A 22,177-nucleotide genomic window follows, 5' to 3' on the forward strand; every position below is an offset into this window, starting at 1 on the left:
CCAGGGTCACACAACTGATCAGAGGTGAAGCTGAGACCTGAACTAGGTCTCTGCAGTCCTGTGCAATCTTCCCTTTTCATCAAGAGGCCTCCTTAGAACTGCCAAAAGATGACCATATGGACCTCTACATCTGCTCTCTGGGCCTCTCCTGGATCCAGCTGCCACTCACCAATAACCTTCCTTCCTAACTCAGTACCACAACAGAGGCATGAGGGGCACTTATCAGGTACACCAGCTGCTTCATTTAGAGGTAACACTTCCACCATTTTTAATTTTATATTTGTCATTCAAAATAGAAAACTCCTGCTTTCCAGATCAACATATACAAAGCTCCATCATTATAGTCATAATTTAAATTCAGAAAAACATAACAAAAAAAAACCCCGCAAATAACTTCAGATTCCGGCATTACACACGTGCTACTGAACTATTATCACCTCCTTCAGCGAGAAGCAGGGAGCTTCTCCAGTCACCATGGTACTCACCACAAAGGTGATCTGATTGTGTCGGAGGTTAAGTTCAGTTAGTGAATCCAGACCATTGAGATTGTCAACATGACTCAAGAGGTTCCTGGCAAGGTTTAAAACTCTCAAATCACACAAATGATTGACATTTTCAATTTTGGTGATCTGTAAAAAAAAAGGGGGGGAGGAGCATGATTAGCATATACATGTCATAAAACTCCAAAAATAAAATATTCAAGTCACCAGATTTAGTGACAAGTTTATGCCAAGACAGAAATTATATGGAGACATTTATAGTCCATTTATTTAAGTGTCTCACTGCAAGTCCTATGAAGTCATTTAACTTGTGAAAATTAGCTAAGAATCCTAGTTGACAAATTGACCATAACAAACAAGTTGAGTAAACTTCCTCAAATGACCAATGAGTCCCTTTGGAGCAGCTCTAAGTCTGCCAGGCCCTACATCTACACACTACCTGTCATACAGAAACTGCCTCTGGCCCCGAGCCACATGCTCACAATGCTTTGACAAGGCAAATCAAGCCTCCTAGGGCAAAAGCAAAGGATAGTATTGACCTGGGACTGCCAGGATCTTGAGAGCAGTGAAGGATCTGAATGCTTGAAGGGACTAGAAGCCCCTTGGGAGGAAAAGATGGATTCTGTAAGAGAAGTGCTTAGGTCAGGAAACAATGCCTCCTCAGGGTGCAATGTGGTAGGCACTGGCCTGTAGAATAAAAGAACTTAGGCTGTGGCAGCCACAGAGGCACATAAGTACAGGCCACAGCAGAGCAGCCTAATTTCTCAGGAAGTGAGGGGAGCACGGCATGATGGTAAGCCCCCTATTATTACTCAGCCAACACAGCCCAAAGGTTGAGTGTCTCCAACACAGGAGGTGGGAGAGTACTCATTCACCTCTTCATAGGACATCCTTAAGAAACTGTGGGTTACTCTATGTATTACTGTTCACTGAGGATCTCAGGGGTTGGAAAGACCCTTGGGGTTAAGAAAGCTGCTGCTCTTGTAGAGGACCAGAATTCAATTCCCAGCACTCACATGGAAGCTCACAACTGCCTGTAACTCCAGCACCAGGGGATCCAATGTCCTCCCCTAGCTTCTATGGCACCCACGTGTACACACACACACACACACACACACACACACACACACACACACACACACACAAATATTTCTTTTTTAAAATAGATTTCACCATCAGTAAACATGAACCTGCTCATTTACATTGCTATAACCATTTGATTTAAAAAAAATCTAACATTTTAGCAAATGCTTGCTAAAAGACTCTCTTTTTAGATTCATAATACAGTTTCCATGCTGTTACCTGGACTCTTTGTAACCAACAAACATCATTTAGATTCTTTCTAGGCCCCAGAAGAGACATATGCAATGATGTACAATAAATTGGAAAATATATGAAGGAAACCTGTGGTTATGTTTAAAATTTGTTCCAAACTTTTTCGTCTATTTGATTTAAAGTGAAGTAAAGTTATATAAAAATTTAAGGAGAAATAACAAGGTAATGGAGACTTGTAGATGGCAGAACTGTGGAAGAAGATACAGAGTAAGACATCAGACAATAAATGTATGGTGTAATATGAAATATATGTACTTAATAAAATTGCAACATTAAGACTGTATAAAAGAAAATCAGTAATGTAAACAAACACACATGAGCTTGAAAAACTCTCCCAAAATACAGAGAAAAATAAGAAATAGGAGGATGAAGGAAAGACAGGTGTGGAGGCGGACACGGGCTGTAATTATAACAGAAAAAAAGAAGCGATGTTTGAAAACATGAACTGAAACTCTGCTGGGCTCAGAAAGACACGCATGGGTTACTATGGGTGGGATCAGTGTGTCCCACAAGTCCCCATAGAAAGGTTTGTTTCCCAATGCGCAGGTATAGGGAGGGTCCACAAGTATTAAGACTTAAGGCCTAGAGAATGGTCATTAGGTCACTGGGATGTGCCCCGAGGGAATTATGGGACCTCAGCCTCCCTGCTCCTTCTGTTTCTTGGTCCAAGGTATGAATGCTCTCTCCAGTGATTTCTCCTGCCTTTGCCAGAAGCCCTGATGCAACCACCTTATTTTGGATTTGAACCTTTGTGAGCAAATTTTACTACTCAGGTGGCTTATGTCGTGGATTTTGTTTTAATGAACTAAACTTCACTAAGGCACATATACAGAAGTTTCTTCTTTCTTCTGCATATATTCCTGCACATTCCTTTTAGAAACTGTGTTTCTCAATTCCTCAAAGACCCATGGGACCTGAAACTAGAGCCACTTGCATTTTTCTGTTCCTTCTACTTTGGAAACATTGTTAGTTCTTGGACATACGTATTGGTCTATAACTTTAAAATATTTATCTTATGTATATGAGTGTTTTGCCTGGACAAAGACACAAGCACAGAGAAGTGACAGAAGCTTTAGGCAAAGAGTGTGCAAAGAACACACACAAAGACTTTGATCTACTTCATAGATAGACAAAACAATGACAGGAATGTTGATAAGGAGAGCTAATTGTGAGCCACACTGACTAGAGAGCCCAGGCCTTCTGAATACACCAGGAGAGTTGGCTGTTCCAGTGCCTGGATAAAGACAAATTTCCCACCTCTGGATAAGGAAAGGGCAGCATCTGCCAACATAGGAAAGGTATGCTCTCCCTGAGAAAGCTATTACTGAAAGAGCAGAATCTTCTAGAAGCCTATTTGTATCTTGTTGAAGCATCCCTAGGATAACAATCAGGTAAAATCTGGGCTAGAAACTAGAGCCAATCTCCCAGAAACCTCTGTATTCACCACACAGTGAGAGTGGAACAGAGGAGATGTCACCAGTGAACTCTGACAGCAGTGAGATGGAGGAGAGGAGATGTGACCAGTGAACTCCAACACCAGTGAGAGTGGTCACTGGTAGACATCTCCTCTCTTCCACTTGCTGGTATGGGAATGATTACTCCAGAAAGGTTCCCACACTGCTAATGAGAGTAAATTCTAAAAATCAAACACTTTCCCTTAACTGGCGCTTAGCTTTATTTATTTCATTAATTTATTCATTTTATTTAGGGGGAAGGCATACACATGTCCGGCGTGAGTGTAGAGGTCAGAGAACAACTGTGGGAGTTTGTTCTCTCCTTTCACCATGTGGGTTCCAGGAACAGAACTCAAGTTTTCAGGTTTGGGAGAACATGCCTTTCCCCCTTAGCTGTCTCACAGGCCCTGATGCTAACTGGATGTTTTTATTGAATGGTTCATCTCTTGATGTTTTAGGGACCTAATGTCACCAGGGCTGCTTCTCTTTTCTCTGAAATATACCAAAGTTTTGCTTGTTGAAGTTGGATATTTTAAAAGAAGATTTAAGCTCTCATTTTAAACTCCCTCTTTTTGCCTATGGAACTTTAGGAAATAACTATTTGGTACAAATGGGCAATCTTAATATCAGATTGTCAGCATGGTAAAGCTAGAAGATATGCAATAAAGCCGGGAGGTGGTGGTGCACACCTTTAATCCCAGCACTTGGGAGGCAAAGACAGGAGGGTCTCTGTGAGTTTGAGGCCAGCCTGGTCTACAAAGCTACACGGAGAAACCCTGTCATGAAAGAAAAAAAAAAAGAAAGAAAGAAAAGAAAAGACATGCAATAAGGTGAGCCGATGAAGCACAGTGTGTTTTCCTGAACAGTGGCCAGCAGATGATGCTTGCACATGATAAAGTGACATGGAACTTACTTATTACAGTTGCCTGTGAATTCTCAAAGGTATATCATAACTGGAGAAACCTCATGCATCTATTATTTCAACATCAAAATAGTCTTATTACAAGTATTAGCATCACAAAATGCTTTACTGCACCTCCAATGATAGCTTTAAAAATAGTATATATGACTGACGGCTGATCTGATTGCCACTTGACTGGATGGAGAATGAACTAAAATATAGGCCAACGAGCACTCCAGAGGGCTTTTCTTCTTCAGAAGAAAAGGTGGGAAGATCCACCTTAAGTGCAGGTGGCACCTTCTGATGGTAGCCCAGATAAATGGGTACAGAAGAAGGAAACTTTGCTTTTTGCTGCTTGCCCTCGCTCTTGCTGGCAAGGTCTACTGCTGAGGCATCCCTTCACAGGTGTTAGAACCAACATCTCTGGCTTCCACTGTAAACTGAGAGACCAACAGTTCTCCCAGAATCCTCCAGGCATGTTCACCAGATTAGGACTGCTGAGACATCCAGCCTTGTGGACTGAGCAACTAGCAGATTTTTGTTCTCTCCAGTGGGAGACAGAATTGTTGGGCTATGTGAACCATATTGTATGAGACATTTTAATAAACACAGACACACACACACACACACACACACACACACACACACACACACACACACACACACACACACACATATACTGTCTTAGTTACGGTTTCTATTCCTATGATGAAACACCATGACCAAAGCAACCTTGGGGAGGAAAGGATTTATTTGACTCATACTTCCACATTGTAGTCTGTCACTGAAGGAAGCCAGGGCAGGAATCTGGAGGCAGGAGCTAATGCAGAAGCCACAGAGGGGTGCTGCTTACTGGCTTGCTCCTCATAGCTTGCTCAGTCTCCTTTGTTTGTTTGTTTGTTTGTTTGTTTGTTTTTGGTTTTTTGAGACAGGGTTTTTCTGTGGCTTTGGAGGTTGTCCTGGAACTAGCTGTTGTAGACCAGGCTGGTCTTGAACTCAAGAGATCCACCTGCCTCTGCCTCCCAAGTGCTGGGTTTAAAGGCGTACATCACCGCCGCCCAGCTTCAGCCTGCCTTCTTAAAGAACACAGATCACCAGCCCACAGAGAGCATCACCCAAAATGGCTGGGCCCTCCCACATCAATCATTAATTAAGAAAAATGCCCTATAGCTGGATCTTATGAAGGCAATTTCTCAGTTGAGGTTTCACTCCTTTCAGATAGCTCTAGTTTATCTCAAGAACTAGCCAGCATATATACATTCTATCAGTTCTGTTCCTATAGAGTACCCAGACTAATAAGTATGCTACGAGATAAAATATCAATTCCTTATTATGATTTAAAAAAAAAGACTTAAAAATCCACAAGGGCATGATGGCCACAAAATCCAGAACAGTGATGACCTCTGACAAGGAAGCAAGGGGTGGGATGAAGCACTTTATCAGAAACGCTGATAAAGAAGGAAGTCAATAACATTACAGTTCTTGAGAGTTTGCCTAAATAAAAATTACCATAATCACAGAGATCCCCAGGGTCTCATCTGTGGTTTACGTCTAAGAAACTAGAAAATCCTGCACTAGAAGGCTGAAGAACTTAAGAGAGTCAATGAGTCCATAAAGTGACTCTTAAATTCAATGTTAGTGTGATTCTTGAAACTTGTATAACACCAAATGTGCTGGAGGCTTTCACAAAAAAGGAAGGAGGGAGGGAGGGAGGAAGGGAGAGAGGAAGGAAAGAAGGGAGTTGTACAATACCTGATTTCCATGAAGGTCCAAGACATCTAAATTTTTGAGATTCTCCAGATTTGAGATTTTTTTAATTCTGAAAATCAGAATAAGCAGAACTGAATAGAAATGTAGACACATAACACCGTAAATTAAAGCCTACTGAGGCAGAAAAGTATACTCATTTTAATATTTAAATTCTTAATCTCCCAGTGAATACATGCAGAGTAGTAACAGATGCACACTGCTGGGGGAAAGATGCATACATGTCTTATTCTAGAGAAAAGCAATTCTACTTTTAACCTTAGGTTAACGTGTGAGTTGTGGGAAAGCAACACCAGGCACAGTGGCACATGCTGACAGTCCCAAAGCAAAAGGGTCACTTGAGTCCAGAAGTCTGGGAATTCAGAACCAGACTGGGCAACACAGTAAAATGATACTTTAAAATTAAAAAATAAGACAAGCATTTTAATTTCATTGTTAAATTTAACTCCCTGGTGGTTAGGCCTATCCATGTTCTTCTCATTGGTGCCTTGCTACCCATAGCACACTCTCTTAGCATGAAAAGGTATTCCTTATTTTCATTGTTCCAATGGATCCTTCAGATTCACACCACAACTCAGCAGAGGGAAGGAGTACAAAAATCTTATTCTTCCCACCAAGTGTCTATCAATACTTATTCCTGCTCTCATTATTTATTGTCTCAAGGAACAGCATCCGCCTTCCTCAATGCTTCCAGAGGCCAAGCCATCATGCTAGCACAGAGCACACTTAAGCCTCATGAATATCTAGTGCTTTTCACACCTCAGCCAAATGACATCATTGCCAAAGCAAGAACGACTCCATTGTCAGTCAATTCAACCCAACTTGCTGTAAAAATGGTCTTCATCTCCCACCAGGTAGCATTGCTGCACACCTGTAGCTCTTTTCTCCCTTCAGACATGCTACATTCCCCACAACCTCCCTACTTGTCTCTTCTAAAACTTCAGAATCTGTTCTTTCCTTGGAAAACACACTACACCACTAGCACTCCTGTTTCATTTCACCCAAACTGTGTGCATCCTTGTGGACTCAAAGGACTTTACCTAAGGCCAGGTACTTCATCCATCCTACCTAACATCTAAATATTTGGTTAATACAAATATAAATGAATGACGAAACATAATGGAACAGAAAATTTTTGATAATTTTTTTCTTCCCTTTTTTTCTTGTCTTTGTTTTTGAGTTTTTTGTTTTGTACCTGATATACCCAGAACAACTGGAGGAAGTTACAGAAGCAGAACCATACAGCCTTGAACAGAGCCCTGCTTTCTAACAACAATATGACCTAATGGCTGTTAGAGAAGCCGATGATCCCATTCTTTTATATTCCCAAAGTGACAGTCCCTAAAACAGTGGTCATATGGATCAGATTCAGCTGGAGAGCTTGCTGAGACAGGAAAGATCAGCTCCTCCTATTCTCCTTTGAATTAGCTTTGCCCTCCAGCTGGTTCCCACATTGAATTAGTCAAACACTGGTGTATTAACCATACTTATGCAGAAATATGGGTGTGTGTGTGTGTGTGTGTGTGTGTGTGTGTGTTATGTGTATATACATAGTATGTGCATATTCACTCATGTGGATGCAGGTGTGTGTAAAGGTCAGAGGTTGATGTGGAGATGTCTTGCTCTAATCACTTCTCTGCCTTGTTTATATATTTATTTTATCTTTGTTTTTCTTTTTGAGACAGGATGTTTCTCCAAACTTGAAGCACACTATTTTGAGTGCACTGCCTGGCCAGCAAGCCTATAATCTGCCTGTCTCCACTCCCCATCACCTGGGCTACAAATGTACATGATTGTGCCTGAAATCTGAACTCAGGTTCTCATGCTTGTATGGTAAGCATCTTACCTGCCAAGGTCCAGAACTACAGTTTTAACATTTTGAATTTTAATCTCCAGGGATAACAGAAATTGTCATCGTCCAGAGCTCTCTGATCTAGAGGTCCAATGGAACCTAAATGTAGTTATCACAGCAAAGCAGGACTGGAGGTTCTTGGGTAATCATGTAAACGACAGTGAACCTAAGGCCTGAAAGCTTAAAGGGTATAAAGGCAATGGCACTGAAGAAGCTCCACTAGCCATCTGAGCCTAGAAGCTTGTATGCTCTGGTTCCACTGCCTCAGCGGGAGACACCTGTTCTGAACAAAAGGAGGCAGAAAGTCATCCACAACACACAGATGGAGATGCTCAGCTAAGTCCCTTCTGCTCAGCAGAGCTCCACATCTAAGAGTCCAGAGGACTTTTGTCAGAAGTTCTGGCCAGGAGCACTGGCAGATGTTTGAGGAATCAAAGGTGTGTATTACAGATACCTGAGGAGACAACTGATCTTGGAGAGTGTAGCACAGTTTCTTGTAACACATTTCCCTTTGATTCATGGGCATTAAAAGTTCAACAACTGTTTAACAGTGAGTGTCTCATGTGAAAACCCAGCACAGCTGTGCAAAGCAAGCAAACAAAAAGACGGAGGAGAAAGAGAAGGAGTCTGTATTAGAGTTTCTATTGTAGCAAAATAGGCACATAGCAGAGGGTGTTAGATCCCTCAGAGTAGGAAATCCCAAGGACTTCAATAAGGCCAAAACAATGCTGCCTTCTGGGTCAAGATGAACAAATTGTTTTGAAGGAACCAAAAAGTAGAAACAGGCAGAAAAATAGAGAGATGATCTTAACTGGATGTAACCGGAACCAGCATTTAAATATTGCTTAAAATTAGAAATGAGGAACACAGATCTCTCCAGAAAATATCTTCATCTAAGGATGAAAGGGGAGACATTCAGGCAGTGGTACTAAAGAATAAATGTGAGCTAGACACTAACAACTCAAGAGAACCAGAAAGGAGCCATGACTGTGGAAGCTAGCAAGGAACACCTGGAAAGAAAAGCCTGAAGACCAAAAGTCAGCTGCTGGGAACCATACTCCTGGTATGTGGTAGAGTTTATACACAGCTTACTATGCCACACCCATTCAAACATGCCATTTCCACATCTCTAAAATGAAAGGACCTACTTTTAAGGTCACTTCAAATTTTAATACCCTATGGTTCTATAATTCCCCAAACTCTCTCAAACTTTGTGAAACTTTTATTTCATTTTTATGTTTAAATATGTGTTTATGTGTATCGACAGCAAGTGAGTGCACTGCCCATGGAGGCCAGAAGAGGGCATCAGATCTCCTAGAGCTAGAGTTACAGGCTGTTGAGGACAGGCCTGATGTGCATGCTGGGAAATGAACTGTGGTCCTCTGCCAGAACAGTCTGTGCTCTTAACCACCAAGCCATCTCTCCAGCCCCTCAAACTCTGTAATTTATTTTTAGTGGAATTCTTAATGCGACATTTGAACTAATAAACTACATTGATAGAAACTTTCAGAAAAACATCAGGGGAAAATATGATCCTAAAATTCTGGAACATGACCTTGAGGATACAGATCTAAGAACACAACATCTCCAAACACAGCACTTCAAATATTACATAAAGTAAGAAAACTGGAGAGGCAGGAAGGTCACACTGACCTTCTCCCATAAGAAGACTCTCTGACCTGCATCCCTAAGAGTACATCCTATCCTCTCAGTCCAGATGAGTCCTGCCTATAAACAGAAGGAAAGAGGGATGCAACAGCCACAGGAAGAGCCTACACTAAGGGCCTTACTGAGTCGTCCAGATTAGGATCATGGACCATATTCCTTCTTTCCAGCACATCCCTCTAAGATTGCCCACTAGTCATCAAACCTACCAATACAAATGTGACTTTTAATCTGTTCCTTTGGGTCTTCTTTATGGTTTATTAGAATCAAAATCCCATGCACAAATATTAAAAAACAAAAGGGGAACCTGAGCTAAATCACAAGCCACCACTAGCACCTGCTGCTGCTCACTTCCTCACTCAGAAAGGCCACCTCTTCCTCAATCATATTCATCCCCAATGAAAACCTGCCTCTTAGACCAAAACACTCCTCAATGGCAGAATTCCCATAATACACATATACACATATACATAAAATTAAAAACATAAATGTCTAAATAAAGCATACAGTAACTACTCAATGAAAGGAAATTTACCACTGATTTAACAATTGCAAAGTGGCAAATGTCCCTCTCAGGCAAACACTAACAATAATGGCAAGAAACACAGAAGCCTCAAGTGAGCACACATGCTTAAAATACATCCTAAGAAATCATAAAGTCAAAGCTGGACTCTTCCATTCACTTTTATCTAAGGCACCAAAGCAATGCCAACAAGACTATTAGACTGAGTTCCACAGAACAGATTAGGTGGATTTTTCCAGTGCTAGAAATCAAACCCAGGCCCTCATGCATGCTTGGCCAGTGTGCTCCCACTGACTTTCCTCTAGTAATGCTACAATATTACTCTGCTGTGACTTACCATCTGAACACTATATGGATTCTATTAGGCTACAAGCAAAAACTGCTCAGGGGCTTAGTGGCTAAGAGCGCTGTCTATACAAGCACAAAGAACTGAATCTGCATCCCAAACACCCACATCAGTGTGGGTTCACAGCACTGCAGAGGTGAAAACAGGAATATCCTGGGCTCACTGACTGGCCAGTCTAGTCCCCCCATAACCAAAAGGCAAACTCTGTGTTCAGTGAGAGACCTACCTCAGAAGAAAAGGCAGAGAGTGACAGAGCAGGACACCAAAGGATATCCTCTTAAAATGAACACACACTGTGAGCACCAGTACAGACATGTGCACATATACACATATGCTCCTACATGCAAACACATGTGAACATGCACTCATATATACAGTGGATACCCAAACAACCTATATATACATACATATACATAACTCCCAACACATACAACACATGCACATAGCAACACACACAGAGAAATTGCTTTACAAATACCTGTTTTTCCCTAATAGAAGGACACGGAGGGACCTCAGAGTGGAAAGTCCACTGATTTCTTCAATCTGGTTATCATATAAGTCCAAGAATATTAATCTCTGTAGATTAGAAATATTTTGGATCCGAGTTATAAAATTGTGCTGAAAGTTCAATAAACGAAGGTGTTCTTCCCCATCGATGATAGGACACACAGTCAACTTTTGTCTAGAAAAAAATATAAAATCAATAAGATTCTGAGTCAGCATCCTCATCCTGCTTCCTCTGTCCAACACTGTTAAGGAGTATGTTCCTGCATCCAGGCTTTGAGAAGGGGAAGGTAAGTTGGCGCTGAAAAGATGGCTCAGCAGTTAAGAGCACGTACTGCTCTTACAGCGGACCAGGCCTTAGTTCCCAATACTTCACAACTCAGCTCAAAATTGCCTGTAACTCCAACTCAAGGGATCCCAGAAGAGGATTCTTCTGACATTCACAGGCTCACGAAAACACGTGGTGCACAGACATGCACTCAGGCACACAAGCATACAATTAAATTAATATTTTTTAAAAGAAAAAGTTAATTTGGACCACTTCCTGCCCCCAGGGCAAAGACCTGAAGTTGTCTACACTCACATTGTATTTTAAAACAAGACTCTAATACTATTCACTTCACGTGGCATAACATCAAAAACTTTCAAATATAATTGTCTTCTCTGGGAGAGGTTAGATGGTCAAACAGTCATAAAACCAGAAAAAAAAAATGCCTTTGGTATCAAGTCACTGATGTCAAACTTTCTGAGTCACCAAGTCATGGGAGCTAGAACCATACTAAAGGGCTCATTTTAGAATTACTGACTCTCAAAATGTTCACGAGAATAAAAAGAAATCCTGTCAGCTACAACAGGGGACACTGATGGAAAATTCCATGTGAAGCTCCTCAGTTGTAAGGCCATCCTTACTGAAATCTCCTCACAAGGCTGGATGCCGGATTCAATTATTCAACACTAGCTTTAACTCTGTAGAATGTTCATGGTTCTACAAGACCAGATGAAATGTAATTCTGTGTGTTATTTAGTTGTATTTAAAACAGTGAACTTCTTCTGCATAAAAAGCTGGACTGTTTCATATTTGGAACAGTAAGTTCATGGCCTCTGATGAATTCTAGCCATGTCATAACAAGGAGAAGGTCCTGCGTGATTCTGCATGAAGATTCAAAGGCTCTTCACGAAGTACACATTCTGTGTGTGCATTAACAATAATAGTGTGGCGCATCAGGAACGTCCCTGCAGTGAAATCACATGACTGCAAAGACTTCAAAGAAAACTCAGAGTGCTATACACACAGGCAAAATATGGAAGTGATCAGAATTCTTGTTGCAATGAAAACAAAAACGAGTGGTTAGAGGAAAACTACAAGGTATCATGCTTTAAAAACACACCCTTAAAACTGGGCATAGTGGTGCACACCTTTACTCCCAGCACTAAGGAAGCAGAGGCAGAGGTGGGTGGGTATCTGAATTTGAAGCAAACTTGATCTACATAGTGAGTTCTAGGCCAGCAATGGATACACAGTAAGAACCTGTCTCAGAAAGCGAGAGATAGGAGAGGGGGGAGGGAGGGACAGAGGAGGGAGGGAGAAGTAAAAGAAGATAGGAAGGAAGGAAGGAAGGCAGGCAGGAAGGAAGGAAGGAAGGAAGGAAGGAAGACAGACTCCGGAGAAATTGAAAGTAAAAGCCACTAGGCAATAGCACCAGTTTTGTGTGGAACTTCTGTAGAATTCATCTCATGCTTTATACTCTCACAGCTGACATTTCTGTTACATAAACTATAACTTAAATGATTAATAATATGCTAGCCTAAGTTTGTAGCTTTGCTCTTAGAAAACCTTGAATTGTGTCCTCCCTATTCAGTCTCACTCATCATGAAAGCTGAAACTCTGGTCTTTGAATCAGTTGTTATTCACATGGGGAAAAAAATCACAAACTGTCCTCCTTTCACAAACCATAAAGTCACTTTTCCTTACCCCAGGAATCCCTGCCAAGATAGGAAGCAATGGCCTACCAGCCTCAGCAAGGCTCTGCTATGCCTATAAAAGCCTTGGGTTACGACACCTTCCAACCCATTACCGATGCCTGTATAGAGCCATGATTTGACATCTGTTTCCTGCTTGGAACAGGTTGTCTTCCTGGTATGTCAGGCCTACTTTCATATCAGTGAGGGCCAAGTACTTCTTCTTAGGGCTAGAATCTTCCCTTGAACCCTCAGACCCCTGACCAAGAAGCCACACACACAACAATGGAGAAATCACTACCACCCATTGGCTCTCAAACAAGGCTTCCCAAGGTGGTTCCTTGCTGCTAATCCAACTTCCTTGACACAGGCAACAGTTTATGGTATCATTGTAGTGCTACCATCTCAAGGCCAGCCTTTGAAGGAGAGCCAGTGTCCTTGGTCCTGACTTTCCTGAGAAGCAAGTGTCTACTAATCAGCATTGGCGTCTCCATTCTAGAGGCTCATGCTACCAAAAACTCACATTTAAATATGTCCAAGCCACCCCCGAGCTACAACAGAGGCACCAAACTTCGTAGTCACAGTCTTACAAACAGGGCCCCTGCTAAGATCAAGTACCACAAGACTGGGTTACTCTGAAGGGGAAGTTCCCACATAATCTTTCAAAGATGAAGATGATACTGGGAAAATGGTAAACATAAGGCAGAATTTAGGATGGGAACCTCAAAACCCACTCACCTTCTAATGCTGTCAGGAGAGGGGCTGTTCTCAACTAGAACTCTGCCTGCAGAGCAGAGCCTTTCCCTGCTACATGCAGGAGGGCTGGTTCCAAGTGTCAGCTGCACTTTGCCAAGGCCAGCTGTGCACAGCACAGATGTTCTGTCTGTTGGGAGCCTACACCCACCATCCCATTATAGATCCCTTCCTGGTTATAAAGGAGGGCACCAATATATATATTCTCCTTATACACCATGTTACCAAGAGCCCACTTTCTGCCCGCCTTTGTTGTGGGTGCCTAAGAACATAGCTGAAAAAAATCACCATTTATGAAGATTATATTCTGGTAGGTCACAGACCACAAACACAAGTCAATAATTTCCATGTTAGAGAACAGTAGGTACTAAGAGGGAAGAAAAGCAGAGAAGGGGATGAGTATGAGTAGCTGGTAGGGACTGCATCTGGGGAGAAGGTAGCCATGGAAAGTCACCTTTGGGATGGTGACATCTGAGGGAAGACATGAAGCAAACAGAGACAGATATTGTGAAAGGGAGAAAAGAAAATGTGCTCACCTTTCTAGGGTAAGCCGGTCTGAGTAAAGAATTTTCTCTTCAGAAGAACGCTGGAGAATAGGAAACGATGGCATTGATGAGCTCACCAGATTAATATGATCACCTATTGAAAAGGACACACAAATCACTTGATTAAAAAGCCAATCTTAACAGTTGTGAAATCAGGGCCACAGTTTATTTAAAGAACTTTGGAGCCTACAGATATCTTTTCTAGACATTTCCACAGCTTCCATACTAGAAGCTGATTATTATACTGGGGTTGTTTTCTTCTCCTCAGCCCTAAGTTCTGTGCTCTGTGGGAGCCAAATAGCTCTTGCTTGCTTGACAGGTCAGCTGAAAATCTAGCTGTGCTCTAGCACTGTCTTTATCCCTTTATAGTTCTGACTGCTGACACTACATGCCAACTACAGGAGACACTACATGATAGCCCCTCATTACCAGATACATTGGGGCCAGCACTATGACAGCCCTGCCGGATTCTGGGCTTTGAAGGTGTCTGAATGGAAGAGTCTCCAAATGCTGACAAGGAGCTTGTGGCAGTTCTCATGTCCAGCCCACAGAGTTCTGTCACGTTTGTTGTGGATGAGATGCATGATGACTTATTACGAGGCGACGGACTTATTACTCTTCCATCTCCTTCAAAATATCAAAAAGTTTATCACAAAGCTACATAATACATGACTTTGCTATAGGATAGACACAGAAAGTAGTTTGGGATAGCAGATGTAAACCTCACATCAGTGTTTTTCCCTCTATGTAGACCACTGCTATGACTAGAGAATGCTGCAAAGACGCCAAAGGGAATGTTGACAAATTTTGGATGCTGGAGTTTGGCTCAGGGAGCATATGATACCCTGTGAAGTCTAAAGGCTGTTAGATGGGTGTTTCTGATGGTAAGAAGCTTTTCATCTTGGAAAAAAACACAAATTAAATGAATAAGCTAGAACAATATGAAAAAATACAGACTATAAAAGAATGGCACAGCACCGCAGAATTAACTGCAGTGGTTAAGAGCACTGGCTGCTATTACAGACGGCCCAGGAATAATTCCCAGTGAATACATATGGCAGCTTACAACCATCTGCAACTCCAATTCTGGCAGATCCAACTCCCTCTTCTGGCCTCTCGAGGCACCACATGCTTGTGGTGCAGACACACAAGCAGGCAAACATCCATATATCAATTTTTAAGTGTTTATAACTACTCTTTAAAGGAAGATCAGTACCTTTGCAATAGTGTGTCTAGTTACTGGATAATTAAAAAATCACAGATGAGTTTAGGAAGAGATGAACACTAAGATGTAGTCTAAAGAAACAGAAGAGTATAGAGTGGTCTGGAAGCAATGGTGAAAAGTCCCAAAAAGTTGAAAACCAGAGGATATCTACTTGTATTCGTCTCTGTAGATTGAACATCTACTGAAAGCAGCAAGTGACGAGGAAGTACCTGATGGGAGCCATCGGCAGGATGACAGACCACAAGACTACCACAGAATTCTGTGCTCGGACTACCTAAAAGGAGGAAAGCCTTACCTAGAAGCTGACAAACTTTCAGGAGGTAACTAACGACATGATGATAGCCTAAAATAAGGCCACACCCACCTCTTAACTGAAAAGCAGTGGTATCAGTATCAGCTGGCCTTTCCAGGTCTACAAGGCCAGGGCACCTCACGCTTTCCACAAAATAATCAGTACTCACATCTTGCTTTGCTGAAGAACATGAGACATCAAGACAGCTAATCATGCTGTCCCAAGAGGTAAGCATCTAGAATTGACACCGTGTTCAGCAATGAACATCAAATGATAGGAACACTTGCTGGCAGGATCCGCAAGCCACAGGAACCCACACACTTATTTGGAGTCCAAAGCCAAAACCAGATCAAGGATTAGCTACGGCATAAAGATTATCTGTCAAAGTCAGTGGAACACGATGAAAGAAAACTCAAGGGAATAAAGAATCTCATTTTGTCTGATTAACATTTCATTAGGTTCTTTGAATTACTATTAGGACTTCAAGGCAATCTGTGATTTAACAGTAGATCAAAACCTTCCATGACTTGGAATGCAGAGGCAAATATCAAAGAATAAGTTTCATTAACACTTCATGAATAAAAGAATTCTATCCTTGCATGTTTCAGCTCCTCTTACATACAAATGTCATTATTTTCAGTTTACCCCTGATCTGATATATACATGACCATTGATAGCAAAAGACAAAAATGTTTAGGTTAAAAAAAAAGTCTTAAAATCTACACACAGATCCTATGACTGGGACACACAGGAATCTTTGAACAGCCATGTAGCAATGTGTGTGTAAGCACTCACATGTGGACTGCCCCCGGATGGCTTGACGTTCACAGAAGTGTTGGTGTCTCTCTTCTGTCACACTTGTCCTGACTTCCTGACCAGATCTATAAGCTCCCAACAGCTAGTCTCATTTTTCGTCTCAGCAGAATTTAGACGGAGGAGCCAATCAGGAGATATTCCACTTTATAGGAGCTTAACTGAAAATCTATTTTGTATTTTGTTTTTATTTTTTTAAAAAAAAATCAGAAATCCCTGCATTTTAGTGTAAGTAGCACCTCAAAGTGCTCAGAGGCAAAATGGTCTACAACTAGTTAAAAAGCTCATGAGGTGTGGTGTAGGCTAGACAGCTGGTAGGTGGACAGAGGAGAGGGTAGCAGAGGCAGCGGTAGAGACAGGCAGCTTGGGAGCACAGCACACTGTGGTGGATGTCCACTGAGCCTCATCTTTGAGAACGATCTGATGACCAAGAGTCTGACTAGATTTTCAGGAGTTGAGCGTTGCCTCCTCCCTCCGAATACAGACTGTACATGATTACTTAAGGGATCTGATGAGACTGCAGGAGTCACTGTAGTCAGCTCTTACAGAGCTTGAGGACATAGGCTAACACTCAACAACACCCAAAAGGCCTACAGGAAATCCCACATGGAAGGTTAGAATCTAAACCTTCCTGGTCTAAAGGCTAAACTTTAGATGAATTAGTTTTGAAACACCACGTTCCTTTATTTTGACTGAGAGAACCATTGGTTATGTTGTGCAAGTAGACCATGTGTGGTTAATTTTAAAAAATAATAATGTCTGCAATGGGTTGTGGAGGGCTAGATGTGAAAGTGTAGTTTGTTACATAGAGGTCTTCTTGTCTGACAAATTTTGAATTTGAATTTTTTTAAAATAGTATCAAATGATTGTCTTGTCACAGAGAATGGCTTGGGTTCACAAAATAAATACATCTACACTATTTCCTAATCAGCAAATATTTGGTAATGGTTTTATCACTTATCATACAAATATAAATTAACCGCAATTCCTTTAACTCTACAAAAATTCAAGAAAGTAAGTTTTGTTCACAGTTGAGGGAAAAATCAAGATGCTACTATGCAAGAGTCTGAAAGAAATTCACAGTGAAGACATAAAATAACCTTGAGCTAAGAATTTGCAGCTCGATACTGGAAACAGTGGAGAGAGCACAGCACATAATCTAGGAATGCCCTTGAAATCAAATGAAAGATGGAGACAGATGCTTCCTGCACTACGGAACTAGAGCTAAGTGATGTGGATTCCAGGAATTGAGAGTCTTGTGTGGAGGATGAAGGAAAGAGAAGAAGACAGGTAAGGTTATATGGGTCCAAGAGGAAGGCCCAGAGATACTCCTCACACACACAAAAAGGACACATTAATCAATATTCAAACTATTCAATACTGCCTTCTGTTCACAGTAATGAAATGGACAAAGGGCCTATACTGATGATCCCTCAGCAAGCAAATCTACAAGATCAGAAAGCACAGTGGGGATGGAGGAGTTAAGATCTCCTAACAGGCAGAGGTAGAAGGAGGCTTTCCTTTGGTTTTAAAAACATTTCAGAAGTACAACCAAATCATATGGCCTAGGATCTGTACAAGGGTGGTCCACAAACGACACACCACAAGTGACAGAATCACCCCGGCACTGTGAATGCACATCCCCAAACACCACCCAAACCTACCAAATTAGAATGAGGAAGAGGAGAGGGACTCACTAAGAATCTGCATTTTTAACAAACTCCTAAGAGATTCACATCAAGATTAAGGCCTCTGATGATGAAATATCTGTGATTCGTGACTGTGTGACAGTGTGGGAAGAAGATGGTTTCTTTCTATTCCCAACTTTCCACTGTTTTCTTATTTTCAAAATACATGTCATCCTATATCCTCAGGTCTACTAATTAGCCATCATTCTTATTTCTAATATAGGACCAGAACATTCTTTTCTGATTCTCTATTATAACATACTTTCAAACTAAAGTAAGTTGAGGCGAGGGTTGTTTGTTTTGTTTTGTTTTAATGCATTGGAAACAATCCACTTTGGTGTGTGTGTGGGGGGGGGGGTCTGTATCACCAATTCTGATTTAAACAAATACCAAAACAACTTTGTAACCAATTGAACTTTTTGTTTTGTAATTCAGGCACTTGTCACAAACAAATATCAAACAATACTGTTCAGAGAAAAGGAGTCTGTACTCTGCTCATTGGCAGTACCTTGCCTATTTGAGTAGTTTTTCTCCAGGTCATGCTGTAACAGTCTACCAGGAAATGATGGTGTTTCTCTGTTAAGCTTCAATTCAACCTGCAAAACAGCATTTAAGGAAAGATATTGGAAGAAAAACTAACAGTAAGAATGATGTTTATTTATAAAATAACAAATAAAATGTGCTTTAAAAAGAAGGTTGACCCAAATAATTGGTGACGCATGCCTTTAATTCCAGCACTTGGGAGGCAGAGGCAGGCGGATCTCTGTGAGTTCAAGACCAGCCTGGTCTACAAGAGCTAGTTCCAGGAAAGCTTCCAAAGCCACATAGAAACCCTGTCTTGAAAAAGCAAAAAAAAAAAAAAAGTTGACCCTTGAAAACATCAGGAAGGACTAAATATTATATGATTTCTTTTATATGAACTACCCGCAATTAGAAAATCCATAAAAACAGAAAGCATATTTATGGTTCCAAGTGGTTTAAAATATGTGGGGAATATGGAGCAACTGCTTCATAAATGTGGGATTATGTTTGGAATTATGAAATGTTCTAAAATGAAACAGAAGTGATAGTTGCACAACACTGTGAATGTACTTAATGCCAACGCCATTGAGCTGTAAATTTTAAAATGGGCTAAACTGGAATTTGCAAGGGATGTGTAATTTTCCAAACACAAAATTGAAGACAGTTATAGAAGATCAGATTAAAATACTTACAATCTCTCCACAAATATAATTTCTACAATTACAATGGCTGAAAGAATCATTTGCTCCATAAAAAGATATGCAAACAATAAAAGCTAAATGGAATTGTTTTGATTTTTAAAGTACTTTAAATGTCTATTTTAACATAATAAAATTGCATATTTAAGGAGAATTTTAACTGTCTCTTTTAATAATTTTATTTTTAAAAATTTAAAGATTTTTTTAAAATTTTCAATTAATAATTTTTTAAATAATTTTTTCATAGTTGACTGAAAAGCCAAAAGTAGAATGTCCTCATGTTTGGCCATAAAAACTTTAAAAATTTACCTCCAAAGGCTTATGATACTTCTCATTCACTCATCCTATAAACACATCAGCATTTGCATCATCATGAACACTATATGTCTACACACAGAAAAGTGAATGGTACAAAAAGGATGTTAGAAAAAAAAAAACACAGCATTCCTAAAAGCACTGTAACAGTAGAATAGGATAACCTGGCAAAGGCAATTAGGAAAGTTTTACAAGGAATCCATTATGCTTAATTATCATCACAAATACATTTTCCATTAATTCAGCTGTTGTTGGAGATGATCAAATGATGAGACCAGAAGAGTCAAACAAGGAAGTGTTTTCCTATTTTCACATCTCTATATGATTAAGCAGCTGCAGTCTCTAAACCAGTGGCTCCCATCCATTCACCTTCCTCTGGCCCTTGTTTATTCTCCTCCTGCTGCTGTCTGTAAACTCTGACCTTTATACTGTAGAGTTCCTCCAGGGATGCTCTTAGAGAACAACTGAATTGTGATGGTTGGACATGTACACTTTGGCTAAAGGGAGAAGTGAATTGTGTATGAATAGCATGGGTAGGGTGGGTGAGCATGTGTAAGTGCTGAGGTGAGGTAGGAAAGGAAGGAAAGGTTTTATCTCAAAAGCCAAATGAAAAGCCAGCAATTCTAGAAGTTTCCAAGATATTACAGGCAAATGCTATGAGTATGGAAAGACAGTTCAGTGGTTAACACCACTGCTGTTCTACAGGACCCGAATTTGGTTCTTAGTACCCATGATGGGTGTCTCACAACTAATCCTCTGGCCTACACATACAGACACACACAGACACACACAGACACAGATAAGATTCTCATACTCAATACATTATGAAAACATTGTAACAATAATTCCACTGCTAAGCCAGTTTTTCTTCTCTGATTTGAAATGAAGTACATAGTGAAGCCCTCCTAAAAGTTTACATTTTATTCTTCCTGAGATACCACCGGTAGAATAGCACCATCATTTTACCTATGTCTAAGAAATAAAAGCATTTTTCAATTAAATTATGTCATACAACCTATTTTAAGAAATACCATCGGCAGAAATGTTTAAATGGTGGGGAGGGGGTTGTAACCAGTGGAATGACCTAAGTCAATACAAGAGAGGTGATTTTGCTTTTTGTAGGCAGAAAATTAAATCTGCTTTACATTGAAAACCAAAATAGATATACTCAATCTCCAGGTCAGAATCTATTGTTAAAACATGCAACTATTTGTTTAGAATATCTGACAATTTATTTTCAACTTAAATACAAATCTACTTAAATCTTACTTTGTTTTTGTCAGAAAGTGACGACGTTTGAATAACCAGATGAAGTCCACAGTTCACCTGAAATGTAAAAATTAAATCACAAAATGTATTCTTAATATATATGACACACACACACACACACACACACACACACACACACACACACACACACACACACACACCATGGTACAAAACATCACAAAAATTGGAACACCATCAAATGCTCCATCATTACCTGCTTTTCTAGTAAATAACCATTTTCTGGAGATTTGTAAAATAATGTCTAAGAATTAAAAGCTTTCATTGATTTATTTTTCAAAACGTCGGAGGCACCAATTTAACCCACCTTGTACCTCAGGCTTTGGATCCCTGCCATTTCTCTTGCCAATCAATATATCAGTCTTCAAATGAAGGAGGTGGGAGTGTCTAAGAACAGGTTCCTTTCTCAATAGAAAAAAGAAAGGGGGTGGGAGACAACTAAAGGAATCCCAGTGTTTACCTAGCAGACCAGCTCCACCTTCTGGGGAGCTTCGATCTTGGGCAAGATTTTAAACACCATCATACCATATTCAAATACTCTCCGAGTGCTTTGTACTAGCCAACAAACCCCTAGCTTCAGTCAGACAATAGCTTGAGCAGCCCTGGTCCCAGTTATGCAGCCCATCACCTAGGACAAAGACGCCAGTCAGAGAGGACAAGACTACTGGAAAGGAAGAAAACGCAGGAAGGCCCAGCTCACATTGTTTGCAGCCCGGCCAGAAACGGAGCGGTATTTCCCGGGAATCATGGCAGGAGACAGTCCAGGATGTTCGATCCTCCTTCGAGGTAATGCTACAGCTAAGATTCAAAGAGACCAAAAGGGGTCATCTCCCAGGCAACCCGCTCAGTGGTTGCCATAGAAACCACCATTTCCGGTCTGGTCCTGGTCCCAGATCTGCTGGCCGTCCGAGCGGTCAGCCTCGGGGTGTATCTGTGGGGCCCGGTGCGTCAGCACTTCCTCGTTCTGGCTTTTTTCAGGCCGCGTGAAAACAACGGGAGGATCCGGAGGAGGATAAGATGGGGAAGAGGCTGGACACATCGGTGGCTATGGCAACCGCGACTTCCGGTCCTTTCCTCTTTATGACCCGCCCCAACTCTTCCCGCGGGAAGTTTGATTCCCATAGCCTGCATCTCCTCTTGTTTCTGGTAGAGTCGCTGAAAAGAGCTGGATGAAGATACCCAAGAACCTTCCCATTTAGAACCCCAGTTCGGCACTTCTGCTGAGCCGAGGCC

At 41.0% G+C, this 22,177-nt stretch overlaps 1 protein-coding gene across 6 annotated transcripts in view; it reads right to left on the reverse strand.

The window, feature by feature from the left end:
* The window catches only part of Lrrc49 (leucine rich repeat containing 49), a 93,739-nt gene extending 71,764 nt beyond the window's left edge, over positions 1-21,975 (reverse strand). The window contains exons 1-8 of one of the 6 annotated variants that reach the window (XM_027414843.2): positions 21,645-21,692; positions 20,927-20,983; positions 18,631-18,718; positions 14,534-14,731; positions 14,096-14,198; positions 10,822-11,025; positions 5,943-6,009; positions 486-629 (exon numbers count right to left, since the gene is read on the reverse strand). In XM_027414843.2, the coding sequence (XP_027270644.1) occupies positions 486-629; positions 5,943-6,009; positions 10,822-11,025; positions 14,096-14,198; positions 14,534-14,731; positions 18,631-18,718; positions 20,927-20,983; positions 21,645-21,692 (909 nt within the window). Of the gene's footprint in view, positions 1-485; positions 630-5,942; positions 6,010-10,821; positions 11,026-14,095; positions 14,199-14,533; positions 14,732-18,630; positions 18,719-20,926; positions 20,984-21,251; positions 21,366-21,644 lie in introns of those variants that run through there. The other 5 variants (XM_027414845.2, XM_027414846.2, XM_027414847.2 and 2 more) reach the window with 5 other exon arrangements.
* Positions 21,976-22,177: the final 202 nt, after the last annotated feature.

Source organism: Cricetulus griseus, chromosome 4, assembly GCF_003668045.3.
Source record: "Cricetulus griseus strain 17A/GY chromosome 4, alternate assembly CriGri-PICRH-1.0, whole genome shotgun sequence".
Taxonomy (NCBI): domain Eukaryota; kingdom Metazoa; phylum Chordata; class Mammalia; order Rodentia; family Cricetidae; genus Cricetulus; species Cricetulus griseus.